The sequence below is a fragment of the Filicampus tigris genome, chromosome 2 (assembly GCF_054856515.1).
Source record: "Filicampus tigris isolate MCC_2025a chromosome 2, RoL_Ftig_1.0, whole genome shotgun sequence".
Classification (NCBI taxonomy): domain Eukaryota; kingdom Metazoa; phylum Chordata; class Actinopteri; order Syngnathiformes; family Syngnathidae; genus Filicampus; species Filicampus tigris.
The window spans coordinates 25062312-25083389 of record NC_141218.1 but is presented as its reverse complement, the minus strand read 5'-3'; the positions used below and the strand labels follow the sequence as shown (position 1 = coordinate 25083389).

The following is a 21078-nucleotide window of genomic DNA, read 5'->3' as shown; positions in this document are numbered from 1 at the left end:
TTTTATATTGTAGATAGTAGGGCAGGCAAACAGATGTGAGGACGTTTGTGATCCAGGCTGGCATTAACAGAGTCACCTTTCAGTCTTCTGCCTTTATTTACCAGAACATGTACTCAAATTTCAATATAAAACTTCGTGTGACAATCCTGGGCTCCTTTACAGCATGGAAAACCTATGGCCCCACAAAACAAAACAAAAAATCTCTGAACATGTCTTGAGAACGTCTTTATTCAAACTTTCCTCCCTTAGTGCTTCCAACACACCGTACAACAGCATTGCAAGCTGGCTAAGCGTAGTGGATGGTGCTCAACGAAGAGAAGCATGTTGTCATGCTAATAACACTAAGGTGGTTGTGTCTATACAGTGAAATTCAACAGCAACTTTTTCCCACCGGGATTATTTTTTTTTCAAACTGAGTTTTAAAACAAAAAAAATAATTAAAAAAAAAATCTGAAGGGTTTTTACAGTTATGGGGGCAAAATTCCAACAACTTGACTTCCACAGAGGGGAGGGGGAGAGGAAAGGAGACTGGAACATGTTAGAGGTCATCTTCTTCATCTGGGAGTGCTGTTCTTGATGCAACCTGGACAAACAACAATTAGATTAAGTCGATGCCTTCTGAGGTTTACAGTAGAAATGATTCATATTCCACTTACTTGAAGCTCCTCCTCATACTTGGCAGCCATGGCTGGGTCCATTGCAACTTCTGGGGGAGCAAGGGCGGGCATTTCCACAAACTCCATGTTGGGATCCCCGGCTAATTTCTTTGCTAGCCACAGGAACGGCTTCTCAAAGTTGTAGTTACTCTTGGCTGAAATGTCGTAGTACTAGCAAAGACAGCAGACAAAATGTCAACCTAGGGAGTCACATGGTTTTATGTATGATGTAAAGCTGTTTGAGAATATTACCTGCAGGTTCTTCTTACGGTGAAAGACGATACTTTTGGCTTTGACTTTCCTATCTTTGATGTCAACCTTGTTACCGCAGAGCACAATGGGAATGTTTTCACACACGCGCACCAGGTCACGATGCCAATTGGGCACATTCTTGTAGGTGACTCGTGAAGTGACGTCAAACATGATGATGGCACACTGGGCTGTGGGAGACAACAGTTTATGTTCGCTTGACAGCAAGTCTCTAGTTTGATTTAGATTCATTTTAATGCCATGTGGAATATTATGGTCACCTTGGATGTAGTAGCCATCTCTCAGGCCTCCAAACTTCTCTTGCCCAGCTGTGTCCCACACATTAAACCTGATGGCTCCTCTATTGGTGTGAAAAGTCAGAGGGTGCACTTCCACCCCCAGAGTAGCTACAAGTACAAGAGTATATGCATAAATACTTCTCATCATCACAACCACTAAACCAAATTTTAGGGCTGGGTAAGCACTCCTATAGAATCTGTTTTTCTATGCATTTTCAATTAGTAATTGAAAAAAAATCAAATCAAATCAAAAAGAAAAAACCAGGCGGAGGATTATGGACCGCTTAGAGCAGTGTTTCCCAACCTTTTTGAGGAAAGGCACACAACCTCCCCCCCAAAAAATTACTAAATGTGAACACATGGCTGATACCTCCTGCCATCTAGTGGAAGAGCATTAAATTGTTCTGATTTGCTTGTTTACTTTCTAGCTTGTAAGCTAACGTGTGACATCGTGCATCTTGACTTCTCTGATCCAGCTGTGAAAGGACACTTAAACCTCTGCCATCTATAGAATGAAGAAGATGTTGGTTATGATTGTGTTACTGTTCTTGTTTCATGTCACGTTTTTGAGACTGTGGGCCAATGAGAATTTAATTTTGATCCTGTTTTACACAGCCTGCGGACTGACAAATGCATTCCATACAACAAATAATTCTGAGTATGAAAAACCGTGAAATTGGATGAATTTGCCACAGGACACTGGTTGGTAATCAATGGTTTGCAGTGGTTCCAAACTTTTTACACCAAGTACTACCTTAAAAACAGCCTGGTCATCGAAATACTACCATTAAGGACCAGTGTTGCAATGCAGCAGTATAGTGGGACCAAGAGTAAATCAATAACGAGGCAGAGGTTTTAATATTTGTGAGCTACTTAACAATATGCAGTTTGAGAATTGAGAAAACAGTTACATATTTCAAAATAAAAACTTGTATTCTAATCATTGTCCTATTAAAGTGCATTATAGAAGTCAAAATTAGGAGCAGAATAAATGTTTGAAAAACATTTCTGAAGGGTTATGGGTTAAGGTTTATACTGTACTCAAGTTAAATACAACTGAACTGCACTCAACAAATGCATTGCAACATTACTTGTGCATACCACCAGCTGTACCATGGTTTAGAGGAATAAAACAATCACTTGAATAACACCGATATTTGAATTCTTCTTTCAACCACAGAGTAAAATGAAGCGAGGAACTGTTGTGTATTTGTCTCAATTGACTTGACGGTCACTTAAAGAGAAATATATTTTCAGTGTTAGATTTAAAAAAAAAAAAAAAAAAAATACCTAAAGTGACCCTTCCTTTTTTTGTTTACCAAGTGAAAATGGAATATTGCATCATAATAATAATGGATATTAGGGTTTTTACACGGATCATATTCTCCTCATTGTAGTTGGTGGTTTTCTTCTCAATAGCACTCACCAACATATTTCTTTTCAAACTCTCCTGTAAGATGTCTCTTCACAAAAGTTGTTTTACCGGTGCCTCCATCACCCACCAGGACAAGCTTCAAAGAGATCAGAGCAGTTCATTCAAACTGGATTTATTCATCTTTACATCACATGTACAAAAATGGGGTACAGAAGAAGTCATTTACCTTAAATACAGCCGCTGCAGTATCGTCCAGGGACATGTCTGCGAAAACTAGGAAAGCAAGGCGGGATTATTAGCACGTTTAAAGTACGCCATCCTCGGCTTCATGTTGAGGTCGCCAGAAAAGCGCGGCGTTGCGCCAACAATTGACCTGAGACAAATGCAACCCCCCACCCCGCCAAGTGCTAAAAAATATCGTCGTTTAAAAGAAGCCATTTTTTGAATTGACGCCCGTTCGTTACAGCACCCAGTTCTAGTATGTTCCATGGTAGCCTAGCCCAACTTTCGACGTGCGCACTTTTGCAAATTTAGATATTCCGTTATGATTACGCGCTATGGAAAAATGAACACAATCGAGAGTCATCTAGCTGATAGGCGCGTAGCTTTACTGTGAGCCATCCAAACGCGCAAGTGCACTTTTGCAGAACAATCGAAGTGGAAGAAACTAAGAAGTCTCAGGCCGTAGCAGACTTAGGACGACAAACAGCTCACAGCGCAATATCTAACGGGGATGATTGGACCCTAGCGCACGTATTTGTAACATACAAGAGATGTTTAAGCGACTAAGCAGCGGTAAAACAACAGATGTCTGTTGCTAGCCTGTTAGCACGCAGCATGGGCGCCATTCTTTCTTTACGCCATGCTAACATGCTAATATGCTAGCCGGCTCGCAGTTACACAATCGGCCAACTAAAAATGTTGTATTAGCAGGGCGGAAGGACGACCGACAACGCTGCAGAGATGTTAGCAGGCACATTAATACTTAGCGGGTTGTTAAAACATACGTAATAGATTTCTGTTAACACTTGGAACGTGGAGCGGCCCGCGAGGCAATGAGAAGGCAGACTCACCAGTTGTGTTGCGAAGCAAGGAAAGAGTAAATGGCTGCGTACGCGGGAGATTCGGCGTGGACGATGAGTCAGTTTCCGCCCTGATCACGTGAACAACACAGCGGCAAAATCTCCCCCCGAAGACAGCAACCACGGTTGTTGTGACGTCACCACCTTTTGTCCACTTCGTCTATGACTTCATAATTAAGTGTACGCTGTTTCGTGTGACGTATGAACGTGTTTTTATGTGTAGTGTTTAGGAAGGAAAAAAAAACGGGCAACGTTTGTGGGGTCCTTCAGCTTTTCCAAAGCACATGCAGCTTTTATTTATTATTGCTTATTTTTTATATTGGGAAAATCAGTTCGAAGGGTCGTCAGACATGCTTTTCCACACAGAACACACACATAATTAGTGAATTCAAATTCTGTAGAAATTGCCCGTGAATACTGAAGTTGAAATTAACCTAGGACATGGCGCCCACATATGTGGACTTCACATTTTCACTTGTCTAGAACACATTACAGTGCTACATTTATCTCTACAAGGGCCTGGTGTCCACTTCTGAGGACATTATACTGCCACTTAGTGGTGAAAGAAGAGTATAACACATTCTAGGTTGGACTCAAGATGGCTGCCAATACACCCAGAAGTTCAGTTGGTTACTCCCAATCCAAATGTCGACCATGTAAAAAATTCACTCAAATTTCATGGCTGATTCTTGTTCAGATATGTATATAAGTGTTCAGGGTTCATTACTTTTATAAAAGTTATAAAGGTTTAGTAATGTACATGTATGTGGACAGAAGGTCTTAATTAAGAAAAGTTTGATGATATCCACAAATGTGGACAGAAAGGGTTAGTTTTTAAATTGTATTTGAGTATCATTTTGATAGAACCATTACAAGAAGATATGACATCATGTTATGTGGGGCGGCATGGATTGGAATAGTTCTCCAGATGTCCTGAATGAGAGGAACATTTTGAAGTTGGAATGGTTTGCACTCGCAGCAGTCAAGAAATGTGGAAGGAGGTAAATGTGTAAAATATCTCCTAAATTTGGGAGTTTTATCATGACAATTTGGGAATTTAGGGGGATGTGAATACTTCATAAAATGTCCTAAAATAACTATTCTGGAATTTAAATGGTTTGAATCAATTAACAATGTGGACATTGGTGGTAAATAATGTAAAACAATTTAAATTTGGGACCATTATTGTAAAATTACAGGACTGCGAGTAGTTCCCAAGAATCCTGAATGAGCTGAATATTTTGAATCTGAAATGGTTTTAATTGGTCGAGCAATGTCAGCGAAAGAGAGAAATCAATAAAATCGCTCTTAAATTTGTGGATTTTATCATGAAAATGTAGGAATTTTGGGAATGTGAATTTGGTACCAAAGATGTCCTGACTGGGCTATTTTGAAGTTTGAAAGGTTTGAATTGGTAAAGAAAAGTGGAAGGTTTTAAATGTGTCTTAATTTGGGAATTTTATTGTGAAATTTGGGGAATGAGAATCGTTCCCAAGACGTACAGAATGAGCTGACCCAGCTGAGTATTTTGAAGCTGTATTGGCTGGAATCAGTCAAGGAGATGGAAGGATGTATATCTTACATACAGTACATGTTCTGCATAAAAAAAAGCAGTTTGAATTTTTGATTGGCAAAATGGGGAACTTCTTTGTTGAACATCTCATTACCATGAATGGGTTTTCATGGGTGGAAAACGTGGAGTCCTGGGAAAAGTGGGAATTTCGAAAATGTGGAAAAAAACTGATGTCATGATAATTTTGTTGATCTAATTTAAGTTAGAATGGTTGAAGAAATATGGAAGGAAAAGAAAGGCAATAAAGTGTCAGGAATAATAATTTTGGTGTAGAATTAAATTATGTGTCAATTCTCTTCAGCATTCACACATAGCAGCAAAATCACCTTCCAAATACAAACGGTTTTTTTTTTTCAAACGTTTCAATCAATCGAAATGCTCTTTTTGGGGAGGCATAGTGATATACATTTCCTGAAGACCAGGTGTTTCTTCATGGAACATGAACACAATTATCATCACAAAAATCAGACAAAATGATTTTTTAGCTTCTCCTCAAGAACAGGGTTGAGGACGCAAGAGCATCGGATCCAGCCCGCCCCCAGGAAAAATAGAATGCACAACCATTAGATTTGATTTAATACTTACACTAGTTATAAGAGTAAATATGGGATAACCTATCTACAATTATTCTAACAGTAGACTTTCCAATTTCATTTGATACAACCATCCATTATCTGTAGTGTACAGCGTATCCTCACCAATAGGGTAGCACTTGTTTAAAACTACAAGTTTTCAAAACGTGTATTTTTTTTTTTCCCCCACAATCAACCTCTTCTGAACTTCTGAAACAATCATACAGCGTTGATTCAACAGTAATTCTAAATTAATTAACATGACGCAACTTTTTGTAGTCAATGTCAATATATTTTTTTTATTTTACATTTTAAGTCTACTGTATAGTACTAATAACCAAATCGTAAAATAAATACTTTAGTCAACTTTTGAAAATCTACTTTATTTCAGGATTTTCATGGCATCAGGAAAAGTACAAACATAATGCTGCCTCAATGTCCTGGCTGTAAAACAAATACAATAAAAGTTATTTATGTATGTAGCTGGAAGCGTGTGCAGATACTACCGGCTATAGCTGGACTCAAGTCCTCATCTGTGAAAAATATTAGTGATGAAACAGTCTCTGATGCACTGGAGGATACTATAGATATATTCATGACGGACACATACGGACAGCTTGGCCAGGCAGCTACACCCTAGCAGTCTATCTGTACAGGTAGTCTGCTTGGATGTTGGCTGCAATCTCAGATTCCCATTTGTCACCATTGTTCAGCAGCTTCTCCTTGTTGTACAGCAGCTCCTCGTGTGTTTCTGTTGAAAACTCAAAGTTCGGACCCTTGGGGAAGAAAAGAACAGCCATAAGTGTCAAACTGCTTTCTGCATTTGGACTACAGGAATTTACACGTGAATAACATGCTAATATCATTGCTCATCTGTTGTGGAAATTCACTCATACCGTGAATATAAAATGTCTTCATGGTGATAAAAAGTCTTCATCTTTAGGGAAAAAAGGGGCTGTTTATTTTTGTTTAAAAATAATTTCCTAGTCTAATAAAAGCCAATTCTGACAAGCTACCTATCCATTTGAGATCAAATTCAAGGGCAATATCAAATTCTACCAGAGAAAATACAATTCTCATGTGTCATTGTCTTGATTGTCAAAGACATTCGTAATTAAAAACAGCAGTGGAGCGCCGCATAGCCTCGTACTGCTGTTTCAAACACTCATGGACCAAATATCTAAAACACCTCTCAATATGACTACAACAACTAGAAACGCAAAGCCGCACTCGACCACCTTGTATTCCCTACCCAAACTGAGCATTTTTTATTTTTACATTTTGACTTGACTTTCGTACTTAAGGTTGCTTGATTGTGCGAATGCACCTCATCATATTTCTAATAAGCCCTAAAGCTCTCACCTCAACAATGGCATCCACAGGGCAGGCTTCCTGGCAGAAGCCACAGTAGATGCACTTGGTCATATCAATGTCGTAGCGTGTGGTCCTCCTGCTACCATCAGCTCGAGTCTCAGCCTCAATGGTGATGGCCTTGTTCGGGAAAAACAAAAACAACAAAGTCATTCATGAATCACTGGTTTCAAATTAAAAGGAACAAGCACTACAAACACAAAACGGTGTAAGATCATGTTCACCTGAGCGGGGCAGATGGCCTCGCAGAGCTTGCAAGCAATGCAGCGCTCCTCCCCACTGGGGTAGCGACGGAGTGCATGCTCCCCACGGAAGCGGGGTGACAGCGGACCCTTCTCGAAGGGATAGTTGATGGTCGCTGGTTCGCGGAAGAGGTAACTCATCGTCATACCCAATCCTGAGGAAGGTGAGGCACCAAGCAACAACATAGCAGTCAGTGTATTTTACCATCAAGAGTGGAGAGTCCTTCAGAAATTGTGAAGAAATGCTGTCTCCAAATAGTTTTAGTGAAATAGGGCATATTATGTAAAATGTACTTTTTAATGCTTGGATACAAATAGTAGGGTTCCTACCGTGCCTGGCCACCCATTAAGTGTGAAATTAAGCAACAGGGAAAGTATTTTGTTAGCTACCCATTTCTGAAAAATTTGTATTTTGTGACCTAACAGCGGGGCGAATTTACACAATGCCCCCATACAGTTTCTCTGCCCAGGACCTGGGAGGATAGGCTGGGCAAAGCAAGCAACAGTCATATACTACATGGAAACATTGTCAAGCCAAAAGCTAAGCAAAGAGGCAGGGTTAGCAAAGACTAGGATTAGCTAACAGTTTTTGATAAGCGGCAGACACTCAAATGTTTGGTGTAGTCTGGGAATATTTGTATTTGGCAATGTGTCCGCTGCATGGCTTATTGACATACAAATATGACAATACAAAGGCTTTAACTGTATTTGTGGGGGCTTAAGGCCTAGATACACCAATCCGACGTCGGAGGTCGTGAAGCGTCGTGGCGTCTGATTGCGCCGTCTGATTGGTGTCGTGACCACCGTCGTAGCGTCGAAATCCATCAGGAAGCGTCTGGAGGGCGTTTATGCATGTTGAATTGGCGTCGTGAGTCGTGACATTTGATCACTCTGATTGCCTGTTAGCTAGCAAATCTGCACTTGGTGCACGAATGGGAAGTGACAAATGCGGATAAACAGTGCGCCTTTTCTGCCTTCATCTTCTTACAAGTACAAGAGCGAGGGTTGACAATATAAGTATTTCACGATACTGTGTCAAGAATGTGAGGGTTTACTTCGCGTGGGAGTTCATTGTGAGCAAAAAATATAGCTGAATGCATTGTTTACGTTTTTATAATCCGTCCCCGGCCAATAGCTTTCCGGTTGTATTTTTCTAACCATGAGAAATAGTGACTACCGCCGCCGATGGTATGGAAGGGTATTACATCTCACGCGTGCGCAGAAGGTACTTTAATGGTCAGCGTTGCTGTGTGTCTTTGCGGTGTATTTTTCCAGCGTGATGTGCCGACAACCGGCCCGACGCCACAGGTGGTAAGTGCCAATGCCATATGGCTTTTTATTTCCACCCTGGGGGGGAAATACTAACATTATATTATACTCACAACTCTGTATTGTAAACATCTATCTTTTTGAAATACTATTTAAAATAGTTTGTTTTATGTGGGTAATAGTGTTAGAATATTGGGAAACGAGACCTCTGAAGAGTTCAGTCCATAGGAGAGTCGTTGCAGCACGGTCAGTGATGGACTTGAGGTCTGTCTCCTGCTCCACGGCATTAACATACTCTGTAATTAGAGGGAGACATTAAAAAACATGTATTGAATGCAAATGCTAAACATGAATCAGTTAGCTGGCTGAAGGACTCACTGAATCCACTGCGTTGCACACCGACGCTGAAGGGACGCACACTAGTGCATCCCAATGTGCCTGCAATCACATAATATTTCCTGACTCAAATTATTTGTCCTTATTTTGTATTTAAAGGGGAAGTCAACCTAAACATATTTTTTCAAGCATATATTCTATGCAGGTCCACCAGTTTAAACAAGGTATTGCATTTGTGGAATAAAAGTCCCCCCATTTTTAGCAATCTCTGGGGGGGGGGCCATTTTGTCACTTCTGTCGACTGAAAATGACATCACAGTTGCTCAGGGCTCAGGTAACGACCATTCACGGCTCACCTGTTTTCTGAAGATGAGCCGTGATTGGTCATTACCTGAGCCCTGAGCTTTTATGATTTCATTTTCAGTTGACAGAAGTCACAAAATGGCCGCCCCCTGAGATGGCTAAAAAAATGTGTGGATTTTGCTGCTTAATGCTTATTCCACAAACACAATATTAATCAGAATGCCACGTTTCAACTAGTGGGCCTGCATAGAACATATGATGAAAAAAAATATGTTTGGGTTGATTTCCATCTTTAAAAATATCACAGTTGAGTGGCAGTACCTGTCTTGGAGTAGCAGTAGAGAAGACGCAGCCCCAGTGAAGCAGACATCTGAAAGGCAGTTTTTTAAAAATCAGACAACCAAACATCTTTGCTCAGTGCGCGAGAAGAAGCAACAGTTGCGTCAGGACAAGTCGTGGCTCACAAACAATGCTCTGAACACCTAATAGTTCCAGTTTTACTCGTGAAAGTCGGTCGAAGTTTGCAGTCGGAAACGCTAACGGACGCTCCGGATTAGAGCCGAAATGGGCAAGACGAGATCGGTCTAACAAAAAACGAGTTTTTAATTTATTTACTTTTTCTCGTACAAAAATTGTTATACGGCGTACACAATTTGAACTGATCAAAAAACGTATAAAATACAAGGAAAACGTACAAGTTGACAGGTATGAGAACAGTAAAACCAAAAACAAGTCTCATGCCGAGTCACAAGCCAAAGAATAAAAATGTGTTTTTAGACGAATTTCAAAGATGGGCAGCGAAGGGATGCCTGAGTAGTAGTTACGTGCTGCCTCTTTCAAGTACCAGTCAAGAGGTGAGCAGCAGCATTTTGGACTAACTGGAAGCGCTTGATGGAGGATTGGTTGACTCCAAAATAAAGTGCATGACAGTTATCCAGCCGAGATTTGATGAAGGAATGAATTACTGTTTGAAAGTGCTGTTGAGGAAGGGGCTTTACCTTAGCAAGCTGCCTAAGATGAAGCTCGATTTAACAGTACCAATTTGCTGGTCCAATTAAATACTGTATCACTGTCCAGTTTGAGACCCAAGTTCGAGACTGTTGGCTTTAGAAAAGGTGCCAGGGGGCCCAAGTCAGCAGGATGGGATGTGAGAGGGCCATTGGGACCAAACATTCTTCATTCATTCCAGGTTTCTTTTCATTGAAATTCAAGAAATTCAGTGCCATCCAGTTCTTGATTTCCTCCAGACAGTACAAAAGTGCAGTTGTAACAGCGCCACCTCTGATTCAACGCCTAAATTGTGCGACATTTGAGGTACGTCAAAAGAATGGGAATTAAAAAAGAGTTGGGAGCATTCACGTGTTATTTCAAGAGCCTGAGCCACGACGTTGGACTATAATCACTGTTGACGGATACCTTATTACGTTAAACACGTGCCCCACCATGGCAAGGCTAAAGCCATCGAGATACAGTGTATGATCCAAAATGTCCTTATCAGCTAAATTATATGAACGCACTTGCAAGTTAAGTATACGTACGCACATTGAGCTCATCCTCATTGAATACAAATAATAATTAGGGCAGATTTCAGCAAAGGGATACGTAATTTAAATTTTACTGATACGATTGCGCTCCTGACGTTTAATAACGCTTGCATTAGTTATTCGCCAATATGTAATCTCACAGGCTAGCACGAATGCTAATTTAGCAAAAATAGAGGACACGCACAGAGCACTGATCGTCGCATTTGTTCTTGGAGCCCAAAAGAATGGTCATCAGTCACTTGACAGTTGATGATGATGACTTCTGAATGGACAAAAACTAACGTATATGTTTCTTATGTTGACCTTTGAAGAGTCTTACCTCTGCTGTCTGTCGAGCTCCTACCAGAAGACACCGCTAATTGTCATGCGCACTGAAGGCTAAGATGCATTCCACAGCCCTCGGTCGTTTGCGTTTTCATGTGGGACAAGCAATAATAATAAATCATTAATCAAACAGAATACACAATAAATAAATAAATAACAATCAATAAATACAAATATAAATATAAATATAAATATAAATATAAATATAAATATAAATATAAATATAAATATAAATATAAATATAAATATAAATAACCACATCTTAATGTGCCGTGCCCTTTTCCCAAGTTGGATTATTCTTTTCTAAAAGGGGGAGTGCATTGTTACTCACACTGATGTCATGATGAATGTGTCATCTTCCAGCAATAAATATGTCTCAGACAAGTTTTCCATAAAGGTCCATGTGGTTTAGTTACAGAGAAGTAGATTTGAGGCAACACCATGCGTCAGTAACAGTGGGAGATGGCGGCAGAGAGAAGAGGAAGTTGTTCATTTTCCACCACCACAGAATCTCACACATCTTAAATTCAGTGACTTTGAGTTATGAAACAGGACGGACATGCGAGAAGGTAATTCCTTTTAAATGTCTGTCGATTGAACCATTTGCATGTTGTTTTGTCACAAGGTGAGACGTTATCTAAGATTACATGTGTAATGTTGAATTTTAAGTTAATTTATATTTTTTTTGTTGCAGCTTTAAATCAGTTTCATCATCTCTCATCTCATCTTCCAATACAATACTGAGGACATCAAGTCGTGCAGGTCCAAAGATGTTCAGCGATGAGGACAATTTTGGGTCTGATGCGGGCTCAGAGGTCTGTCATGAACTTCAGACAGACCGTTTTGGCTTCATAGTGTCGAATGGATCTGAAACCCGGTAAGCAGTTCCTTCTTTGTGATTGTGAGTAGCCTCACTTCTGATTCACTGATTATTAAACAGATATTAATTGATGGCTAGTTGTGATTTTTATTGTGAAACGTTAAAATTGAGGGCAGCAGAGTGGTCTATTAGTTAAGACGTCTCCCTCACTGTGCTGAGGTTTGAGGTTCAAATCTAAACTGTATGTTCTCCATGTGTTTGCATATGTTTTCTTTGGGTACTCCGGCTTCCACCCACATTCCAAACACATGTATGTTACGTCCACTGAAGACTCTAAATTGTCTTTAGGTGTGAATGTAAGTGTAAATGGTTGTTTGTCTATATCAGGGATAGGCATCTTAAATGATGGAGGGGGCCACAATTTTTCATCAGTGCTCCTGGGGGGGCCACATAGAACCACGCACTTCCAAACCAGATGTATGACAAAAATAACCCTTTAAATATGGACAAAGTACGCACAGAATATGTGGTCTCAATGTATTTCATTTTTCATAATACATTTCTCAATGCATGTATAAAAGATCGACTTCAACAACGAAGCGTTTGAAGCAAACAACAAAATAAACCTCACAGTCCCCCCAAAAAATTTTACAAAAAACTGATAAACCTCCAATATATATTTTTCACGAAAAACAGGGTTTTGTTCCCCTGAAAAAAAAACCGAAAAAAGAAAAGAAAAAAATAATATTGAGAACATTTTGAAAAAAATAACAACAAATAAGTGATTTGCGAGTGGTGAGCCGCAAGTATTTGGGGGTCCACTCTCATAGAGGAAAAATGATTATGCTCCCCCTCATTTTTTTTTAGGCCCAAAATGAGCTGGGTTGGGCTCCATTTCACCCTTGACCCGACAAGCAGGTTTGAAATAGACAGATGGACTTTGAAATTCATGTTGTCCTCCTGAATAAAGGACATGATTACCAGCATAATATCTTTACATTTTTATGAGCTACAAACTCAAATTGTTTATTGAGTTCAACTAAAAGTACAAACCTTTAACAATAAAATATGCAGTTGAAAATTAAAGGTCAACCAAGCCGATGTGGAACCGAAGTTGAACTAGAACGCAGTCTAGGTACCTGGAATATTTTGCATTTGTTTTCGTGCTCCTCACTGACTACAAACTAACCTGTTACCATGGAGCCATCACACCGCTGCCGTGTGGTTTTCCTGTTTCCTGTCCTGCTTCTGGAACCCACAATATATAAAGCGCAGATAGTGCACCAAGTCCTGCTTGCAGCAACTATGCACAACTGTTTATTGTGAACAATACTTCCTTAGTTTAATGCAGTGATTCTCAAACATTGTGACTTGGCACACTAGTGTCCCATGAGAGATCCCAATCTCACTTAATTGGTCCGAACGTTATTTATTTAATGCAAATATACCTTCATTCATCTGTTTATGCCCGTGATGTAAAGTACCAGGCATAACGGTTAAATGATATTCTACCAGATGACAATTATCCTGTGTATCAACTTTTTGGGACATTTTTGTTTGCGGTGTGCCATGAGATTTTGTTTCTCATGTAAAATATATGCCTTGGCTCAGTAAAGGTTGAGAAACACAGTTTTAAAGCGGAAGTCAACCCAAACATTTTTTTTTCAAGAATATGTTCCCAGCAGACCCACTAGTTGAAACATGGCATTCTGATTAATATTGCGCTTGTGGAATATGAGTTAAGCAGCAAAATCCCCCGCCTTTGAAGCCATCCCAGGGGGAGGCCATTTTGTCTCTTCTGTCGACTGAAAATAACATCACAACTGCTCAGGCCTCTGGTAACGACCAATAACGGCTGAGCTTCAGAAAACAGGTCAGCTGTGATTGGTCGTTACCTGAGCCCTGAGAAGTTGTGATGTCATTTTCAGTTGAGAGAATTTACAAAATGGCCACCCCCAGAGATGGCTAAAATCATGTGGATTAACTCTTATTCCACAAACGCAATATTTATCAGAATGCCTTGTTTCAACTAATGGGCTTGCAGAGAACATATTCTTGAAAAAAATATGTTTGGGTTGATTTCCCTCTTTAATGGGATGGCATTATGCATATACAGCTGTAGAAATGAGATCCCTGTAGAAATCAGCAAGATATGTTTTCATCATAATAAGAAAATATTGCAGTCACTTGCTTGTTTATCATCAGGATGGTGGGCCCACATCCTCAACTGGTCAGGCAGAGGGAAGCCAAGTGGATCAACATCATTGACCAATGGCAGAGCATCCTGTTAAAGAATACTAACATGGTATGTGGTGTAAATAAATGTTTCAAATCATCAGGATGAATGGCTGTCATGCTTATCTTTGCTCTTCTTGTAGAACGTTAAAATGTCAACAATATTGTGGTTTAGCGTCTGAATTAGCGTCTGTACAAACCCATGCGACCTTTCTGCAGGTCAAAGTACAGTGTCAAAAAGGCATCCCGACTTCACTCCGAGCCAAGTGTTGGCCTCTGCTGTGTGGTGCTACCAACAGGATGAACCACAACAAACAACTTTTCCAGGTATACAAAAAAAAAAATATGCCCACCTAATTCAAACAGACAACTAAAAGTTCAAGATGCATGCAGCAATGAAATATTTTCATTGCGAATCCTAAAAATTATCATGAAACATTGTTGCCATGCTCCACCCACATTAGTTTAGGATTAGGGTTAGTCTTGGATGCCTGCTTCTGATTAGGGTTTAGGTTGCCTTGGAGGAGTTTGTCAAGGTATGAAACCTGAATTGATTGGCCCCAAATTGCTGCATGAAACCAAGATGGCAGACTTTCTGTTCAATTTCGGGCATGGGGTCTTGACCCCTTTTCGTGTGTCCTGTTATGAGAGACATTTTCAATGAATTTCGTTTTAATTGGTCAAACTGGTACTATGAGCCCTTTTTTTCCTAATGCGCCGGGCGCATGACTGAGTGAGTTTTGGGGTCGTGTTTGGGACCCCTAAAATAAATAAATGCTCACCATAAGGGTTGAAGCGAGTAGTGAGCTAGTCCACTTTACTACGACGTATCGACGCTTAAAACTTGAAATCGATTAATTGCTAATCACGCTATTGCCATCTCGTCAATTAGCTAATTTGCAGCTGACTTTTGACTCACTTTTTAAAAAAATTCCATCAAAATATGTCTTTATGTGAAACCAAATTGTAGCACCAAAATTTGGGGGGACCACTGAATAGTGCTGAAAAAATGTGTATTCTTAGTTAATCAACATTGACTCAATATTCATCAGATTATACTCAATTCCCCCAAAATCTTTAGTCATTTAACCCTTAGTTCACCATGACACACTTTGGGAAATGCAATGCCTGGTGCTTGGCCCCAAAATAGGTATTTGATCCTAAAACTCTCTTAAATTACCTTAACATTGCAAGTCACATACTTTATCACTCACTGATTTATGTTTTAATTGATCATGCAATTATTCTGTTTGTCATTTGTTTTTTTTGTTGTGGTTAGTCTCTGGATTCACAAGCCGCTCTACAGAAGTGGGTGGATATTATCGACAGGGATTTGGACCGACAGTTTCCTTTCCACGAGATGTTCCTCTCCAAGAATGGACATGGGTACGGGACCTTTCTTCTGACACTGTGAAACAGAAAAGACATGAATGCATGAAGGCTGTAATGGCGCTTTTACCAGAACATAATCATGTTTTATGTGTGTTTAGGCAGCAAGGTTTGTTCCGGGTGCTAAAAGCATACACTCAGTACCAACCAGAGGAAGGCTACTGCCAGGCGCAAGGGCCAGTGGCTGCTGTTCTCCTGATGACTATGCCTGCAGAAGTAGTTGCAATTATGATTGTCGAATCAACACATAAAAGATTATATGTGGTTTTGATGTCATCTTATGGAGGCTAACCTTGGCAGGAGGCCTTTTGGTGTCTGGTCCAGATTAGCGAGCGCTACCTACCTGGGTACTACAGTCCTCTACTGGTGAGTGTGCTCTGTTTAGCAGTGTTTCCCAACCTGTAGTGAGCAAAGGCACATGCCGTATGCTGAAAGAATGATTATATGTGGTGGTAATGAAAGTGCATTTAATTGTTCTGCCTCTCACTATATGTTGCTGGCATAGATACATGAACAAATATACATGATTAGTAGTAAATCTATAATAATTGTTAGATCAATTACGACATTTGATATGAACTGCAAGTCTGGTGCAGGAGGGAGTCTTGTTCGACGCAACCGTGCTGACCTCGGTTTTGAAAAAGACGTGTCCATCCGCGTACAAACACCTGCAGCGCCACGAAGTGGAGCCCCTCATGTTCGCCACAGATTGGTTGATGTGTTTATTCACGCGCCACCTGCCCTTCAACGCTCTCCTCCGAGTATGGGACCTGTTTTTCTGCAATGGTAAGTCCCTGTCTCATACTGACAAAACGCAAAAAACGTGAACACCAAAACACTCACTAGACACCTGCACAATTTCATGAGCTCCAATTAAGTAAAAATCCCAAAACACCTGAGAGGATAATGCTCAGTTTTGCATGACTTTCCGCGCAGAATGATACTTTAAAGGGGACATTTGGAAAATTGATTTTTTAATGAGGGCGGCACGGTGGTCGACTGGTTAGCACATCCGCCTCACAGTTCAGAGGTCGTGGGTTCGATCCCGGCTCCGGCCTCCCTGTGTGGAGTTTGCATGTTCTCCCCGTGCCTGCGTGGGTTTTCTCCGGGTCCTCCGGTTTCCTCCCACATTCCAAAAACATGCATGGTAAGTTGATTGGACTCTCTAAAATTTCCCCTAGGTGTGATTGTGAGTGCGGATGTTTGTCTCTGTGTGCCCTGCGATTGGCTGGCAACCAATTCAGGGTGTCCCCCGCCCACTGCCCAAAGACAGCTGGGATAGGCTCCAGCACGCCCCGCGACCCTTGTGAGGAGAAGCGGTATCGATAATGGAAGATTGCATGGACTTTTTAATGACTTTATACAAGTAATTGGGTCTCTGGACCAATTTTTAATACGACGAAACCTTGCTGTTTTCTAAAAAGGTTTATAAAATGGCATGAAGCGCCTCAACTCACTTCAACATAGTTCCATGGCACCAGGATGCCACCAGATGGTGCCAAAGCAACACTCTTTTTGCTTTGGCCTTTGCAGAAAAATAGCAAACAGGTGAGTTTTTAGCTAATAACAGAGGATATGTTGCCCAATCACAACCACTCTGTGCTGTCCAAGGGGTGAGAGTGCTGCTGCAGGTGGCGGTGGTGTTGGTGCGTCGCGTGTTGGGTCGAGCAGAACAGAGGAAGAAGTGCCAGGGCCAGATGGAGACTCTGCAGAGGCTGAGGGATGTCAGGTGTGCGGTCCAAAAAGAGGACGACACCTTCATAGCAGAGGTATGGGCAATATACAGTAAAAGGGATTTCCTGTATATTTAGGAAGGCTGCAGAGAATCTTTTTTGGAACATTTCCATTTTCAGTTTTTGTGAAGTCCTCCAAAGGACATTGTAAATTCCTGAAAAAATATGCAACAATCGGACAAGTGTTTATTGCTATATACTGTAGCAGACGGATTAATTGCCCACCAGTTTGATTCACACTTCTGAAATAACAAAATTTGTAAAATTACCTAGCATTATCTGTTCATCATTATCAGCTCAACTCAACTCAACTTTATTTATAGGGCACTTTAAAACAACCAAAAAATGAATACAGCCCACAACAAAAACGACTATGTCTAGTATTTTGGATGACCTCCACTTTTTGGACAGCAACATGTCCGCTAGGCCTGAAATGAACAAGTTCTCAGTCTTTTTCTTGGGGTCTAAGTATTTCTGCAACACGGTCTTGAATCAATTAGTTAAGAAAATGACTGTGCATTTGTGCATACAAATGAACAAATCTTGTCTGCATTCAATGGCCCACACTTGTGGGAGTATTTTGTAGTATGGTATCCCATAGAAAATCTTGATTCTGAAAGGAAACTAAATGTGTTCTTACAAACCTGTTGGGGTGTAATCATTTATGATGGGCACTGTATATATACTGTATTAGAATAAAGTTTAAATACGTAAATGAGAAAAGCTGTATGAAAAGCGCAAATATACAACTCAATGTGCTACAGTTCAACTACAAGTGCAATATCATAAGTTATACAACAGGGGTCACCAACCTTTTTGAAACTGAGAGCTCCTGATTAATACAAAGGCCTACCAGTTTGAGAGTACACACTTCTGAAATAACACATTTGGTCAAATTACCTTGATGCTGATAAAGGGCAAATAACAATAACTGCCTAACTCATTTTTTGCTCAAATCAGATTATTGCAGGAAATGACTCTTCATAGTCCAATGTAAATGTTGCAAAAATGCAAAGAGCCAACTGGACTATGCAATGGACTTTCCTGCAATAATCTGATTTTGTCCCCCCAAAAATACAGAGTTTAACAGTTATGTTATTAGCGTGACGATATGTTATTATTAATAATTAATGATACTAATTTTTGAGAAGACACTGATCAAATTAATGACTTCTCACAAGAATAAGGAAACAGATAAATATCAATAGGCAACACATTATTATTATTATCTGCCAGTATTCACATTTTGAAATTACAACATTCCTAGAAAGTCACAGTGTCCCATCACTGGTGAGCTATTTTTCAAATAGGCCCACAGGATACTCATGTGGTCCTCGAGGGCTACTCGGTATTCGTGGGCACTACATTGGTGACCCCTGTGATACAGTATTATCAAATTAATACCTCTCTAGCTGTGTTTGTCATAAGTGAATCTGACTCTTCATCTCATTAGCGTGTACCTAAAGGAGACGAGTCAATGTAGTGTACGATTATCCTTCAACATTAGCCATTAGCCATCAACATAAACATTTTTACCCTTACAAATGAGATACATGTTCATATTGCAGGTGTGCGCTGTGCCACTTTCCTTAAGTGATCTGGAGAAGCACACAGAGAAGGAGCTGGCCAAGTGGAGAAAAGACAGACCCTCGTCCACCTTTGACCCCCGAGGTCGCTGCCATGGATACCGCGTGGCGTGGGAGAGGGCTCAACTCAACCAGGCGGAGGTGGACAGGAAAGAGAGAGAGACGGGAAATCTGTCTGTGCCTCTTGCCCGCTCGGCCTCCTGCCTGTCACTGTCGCCTTCGCTCCTTCACAAGAGGTGGAGGAGAGGGGGGAATGTCGGGGTAAAGAAGGCCGGAGGTGGAGATTCGAGGCATCGCTCATTGGGACCAAATGATTGGAGAAGCTGCAATGAGTTGAATTTTCAGGTGACAATGGAGGACAAAGGTGTCACAAAGGGTCAAAATATTCCTTTGTCTGTTGAACATGCCTCTCACCAGTACCCGGAAGATGAGCATGGAGTGGAGGTAACCTTAAACAAGAATGAGTCAGAAGTGAAAAGTGTGGCTAAGGGAGACGCGGGTGATGAAATTGCAACATCTCAGAGTACAGAATTGGATCAGGACAAGTCTATTGAAGTTATCAACTGGCAGATGAATGCTGTCACAGTGACTGACAGGAGCTTGTCACCGGGGGATGCATCCGGAGAAAAACGTCATAGGGCTGAATCATTAACAGAAATCAACCAAGGATCCCAGACAGAGACACAAACTAACGACCTGGCACAGACCCAAGATGATGAAGTCAGGAAACACGTAACGACGCAGCAGCAATTAGATGACATTCGAAATCGTGCCAAGCTCTGCTCCATAAATACCACTTGTAAGTCCCCGCTTCAATGCATCCATCAGGTAGGAAGAAGTGAAGCGTGTTCTCTTTGTTGTCAGTCAGAAAGCAATAACACAACTGAACAAAAACAAGCACATCAGGAAATAATTCCCAGCCTGAAACAAGCCCCGGTAAACGGGACTCTCCACTTTTCTGGTGACATTTGCATCCGAAAGTCCTCCAGCACCCGCAGCAAGTTAACACGACACCTGTCGGAAGATCTCTTCTCTGACCCCGGTCTAAGCATTAGAGATGCCGAACCTCCGAGCCAGACGGCTCATCAGACCGGACCTCACGAGCCTGCCAAACATTTCAGTCTTTTCCGCAAGCAGCCCAAAAAGTACACGGAGAAAGGCACAGCCAAAATCCAAGTTCCCACCATCTTGATCCAGGATTTTAGTGATGGGATGGAAAAACTGGTTGAGGAGAAGGAAACGAGCTCTAGGGAGAGGAGGGCGTGGTGGCGGAGTGAGCGAGAACGAAGGGGGAAAAAGGAGGAACATTTGAGGAAGGGAGAGAAAGAGGTAAAGAAGGAGAAGGAAAGAGAGAGGAGGAAACCACAAACGAGAGGAAAAAGTTTTCAGGTGCAAAGAGAAACAATGAAATGTTCCCTTTCGTATGCTGAAGCTTACTTTTAATACCGTGCATCCTCTTTACTTCATGGTCGAGTTCGGTTGATGCATTCAAATCCTCTTTGAGTGTAAATAAACAGAATCAGGTTTTTCTTTATTTTGTTTGATTTATTCAGTGGAAAATATTTGCATCTTGTATACAAAACAAACTTCAAGTGCTTCATGTTTAGCTACAACACGATTGCCAAAATTCACAATGTAACCCAATAATAATAATAATAAAAATAAGTTGATATTTCACACGGGCAGTTGCTCTCGTCTGCATTATCTTCTCAGAGTAAAGAGAAGAAAATCTCAGTCAGTCTCAGGCAACATTTTTTTCAACCGTCACCCAGTCAGTCTATTTGTGTGTCATCCTCACTGTCACTGGCCAGCACTTCCTGGTTGCTCACCGGCTGAGTGCTCATCTGAGATGACGGCGGAAGCACCGATCCAAACAACAAGGAAAAGAACTGTAACAGTACACAACAGCAAAAGAAGTATTGTCAGAATTTCATCGTACTTTCTTGGCGATACATTATTTTTTCTAACTATTCAATGGTATTTTAATCGGTACCTAAGGATATAGCAAACAATTCAAGAAAAGAGTTCAAATTGTTTAATGCCGCTCCCACTTGACGTTTGCTGCCAAACTAATATTTAAAACAAAACAACCATTTCCCTAGTCCGCTAAGCTTAATACT

At 40.8% G+C, this 21078-nt stretch overlaps 4 protein-coding genes across 9 annotated transcripts in view; 1 reads left to right on the top strand and 3 right to left on the bottom strand.

The window, feature by feature from the left end:
- Positions 1-210: 210 nt before the first annotated feature.
- On the bottom strand, positions 211-3791 carry ran (RAN, member RAS oncogene family). 2 transcript variants are annotated; one of them, XM_086023980.1, is made up of 7 exons: positions 3653-3791; positions 2806-2852; positions 2631-2715; positions 1187-1312; positions 909-1096; positions 657-827; positions 211-583 (listed from the first exon to the last, which is right to left on the bottom strand). In XM_086023980.1, exons 2-7 carry the CDS (start codon positions 2839-2841, stop codon positions 539-541), a joined length of 651 nt encoding a protein of 216 aa, XP_085880106.1. In that variant the 5' UTR covers positions 2842-2852; positions 3653-3791; the 3' UTR covers positions 211-538. The 2 variants fall into 2 exon arrangements, with proteins under 2 accessions (XP_085880106.1, XP_085880107.1); XM_086023981.1 differs by lacking the exon at positions 3653-3791 and adding an exon at positions 3587-3648.
- Positions 3792-6173: 2382 nt separating this feature from the next.
- Positions 6174-11308, bottom strand: ndufs8b (NADH:ubiquinone oxidoreductase core subunit S8b). Its single transcript, XM_086020346.1, has 7 exons — positions 11191-11308; positions 9649-9697; positions 9067-9126; positions 8895-8984; positions 7402-7574; positions 7169-7297; positions 6174-6582 (listed from the first exon to the last, which is right to left on the bottom strand). Exons 2-7 carry the CDS (start codon positions 9695-9697, stop codon positions 6451-6453), a joined length of 633 nt encoding a protein of 210 aa, XP_085876472.1. The 5' UTR covers positions 11191-11308; the 3' UTR covers positions 6174-6450.
- Positions 10699-20633, top strand: tbc1d10c (TBC1 domain family, member 10C). The gene is made up of 11 exons (XM_086020252.1): positions 10699-10800; positions 11608-11764; positions 11890-12072; positions 14221-14320; positions 14470-14577; positions 15530-15636; positions 15741-15855; positions 15940-16005; positions 16236-16425; positions 17251-17408; positions 18941-20633. Exons 2-11 carry the CDS (start codon positions 11739-11741, stop codon positions 20399-20401), a joined length of 2514 nt encoding a protein of 837 aa, XP_085876378.1. The 5' UTR covers positions 10699-10800; positions 11608-11738; the 3' UTR covers positions 20402-20633.
- The window catches only part of LOC147151883 (P2X purinoceptor 3-like), a 28131-nt gene continuing 27515 nt past the window's right edge, over positions 20463-21078 (bottom strand). For all 5 annotated transcript variants that reach the window (XM_086020310.1, XM_086020293.1, XM_086020303.1 and 2 more), the window contains one exon: positions 20463-20847. In XM_086020310.1, the coding sequence (XP_085876436.1) occupies positions 20731-20847 (117 nt within the window). In that variant the 3' untranslated portion in view covers positions 20463-20730. The remainder of the gene's footprint in view (positions 20848-21078) is intronic.

Excerpts from the sequence above, each read along its gene's own strand:
- ran (XM_086023980.1), bottom strand. The coding sequence starts at position 2,841 with ATGTCCCTGGACGATACTGCAGCGGCTGTATTTAAG. Across the intron at positions 1,313-2,630 it reads GTTTGAAAAGAAATATGTTG|CTACTCTGGGGGTGGAAGTG; the intron begins GTGAGTGCTATT and ends TTGTACTTGTAG. Across the intron at positions 828-908 it reads ACCGTAAGAAGAACCTGCAG|TACTACGACATTTCAGCCAA; the intron begins GTAATATTCTCA and ends TGTCTTTGCTAG.
- ndufs8b (XM_086020346.1), bottom strand. The coding sequence starts at position 9,697 with ATGTCTGCTTCACTGGGGCTGCGTCTTCTCTACTGCTACTCCAAGACA. Across the intron at positions 8,985-9,066 it reads TGTGCAACGCAGTGGATTCA|AGTATGTTAATGCCGTGGAG; the intron begins GTGAGTCCTTCA and ends CTCTAATTACAG. Across the intron at positions 7,575-8,894 it reads ATGGACTGAACTCTTCAGAG|GATTGGGTATGACGATGAGT; the intron begins GTCTCGTTTCCC and ends CACCTTCCTCAG.
- tbc1d10c (XM_086020252.1), top strand. The coding sequence starts at position 11,739 with ATGAAACAGGACGGACATGCGAGAAG. Across the intron at positions 11,765-11,889 it reads CAGGACGGACATGCGAGAAG|CTTTAAATCAGTTTCATCAT; the intron begins GTAATTCCTTTT and ends TTTTTGTTGCAG. Across the intron at positions 15,856-15,939 it reads TGATGACTATGCCTGCAGAA|GAGGCCTTTTGGTGTCTGGT; the intron begins GTAGTTGCAATT and ends TAACCTTGGCAG.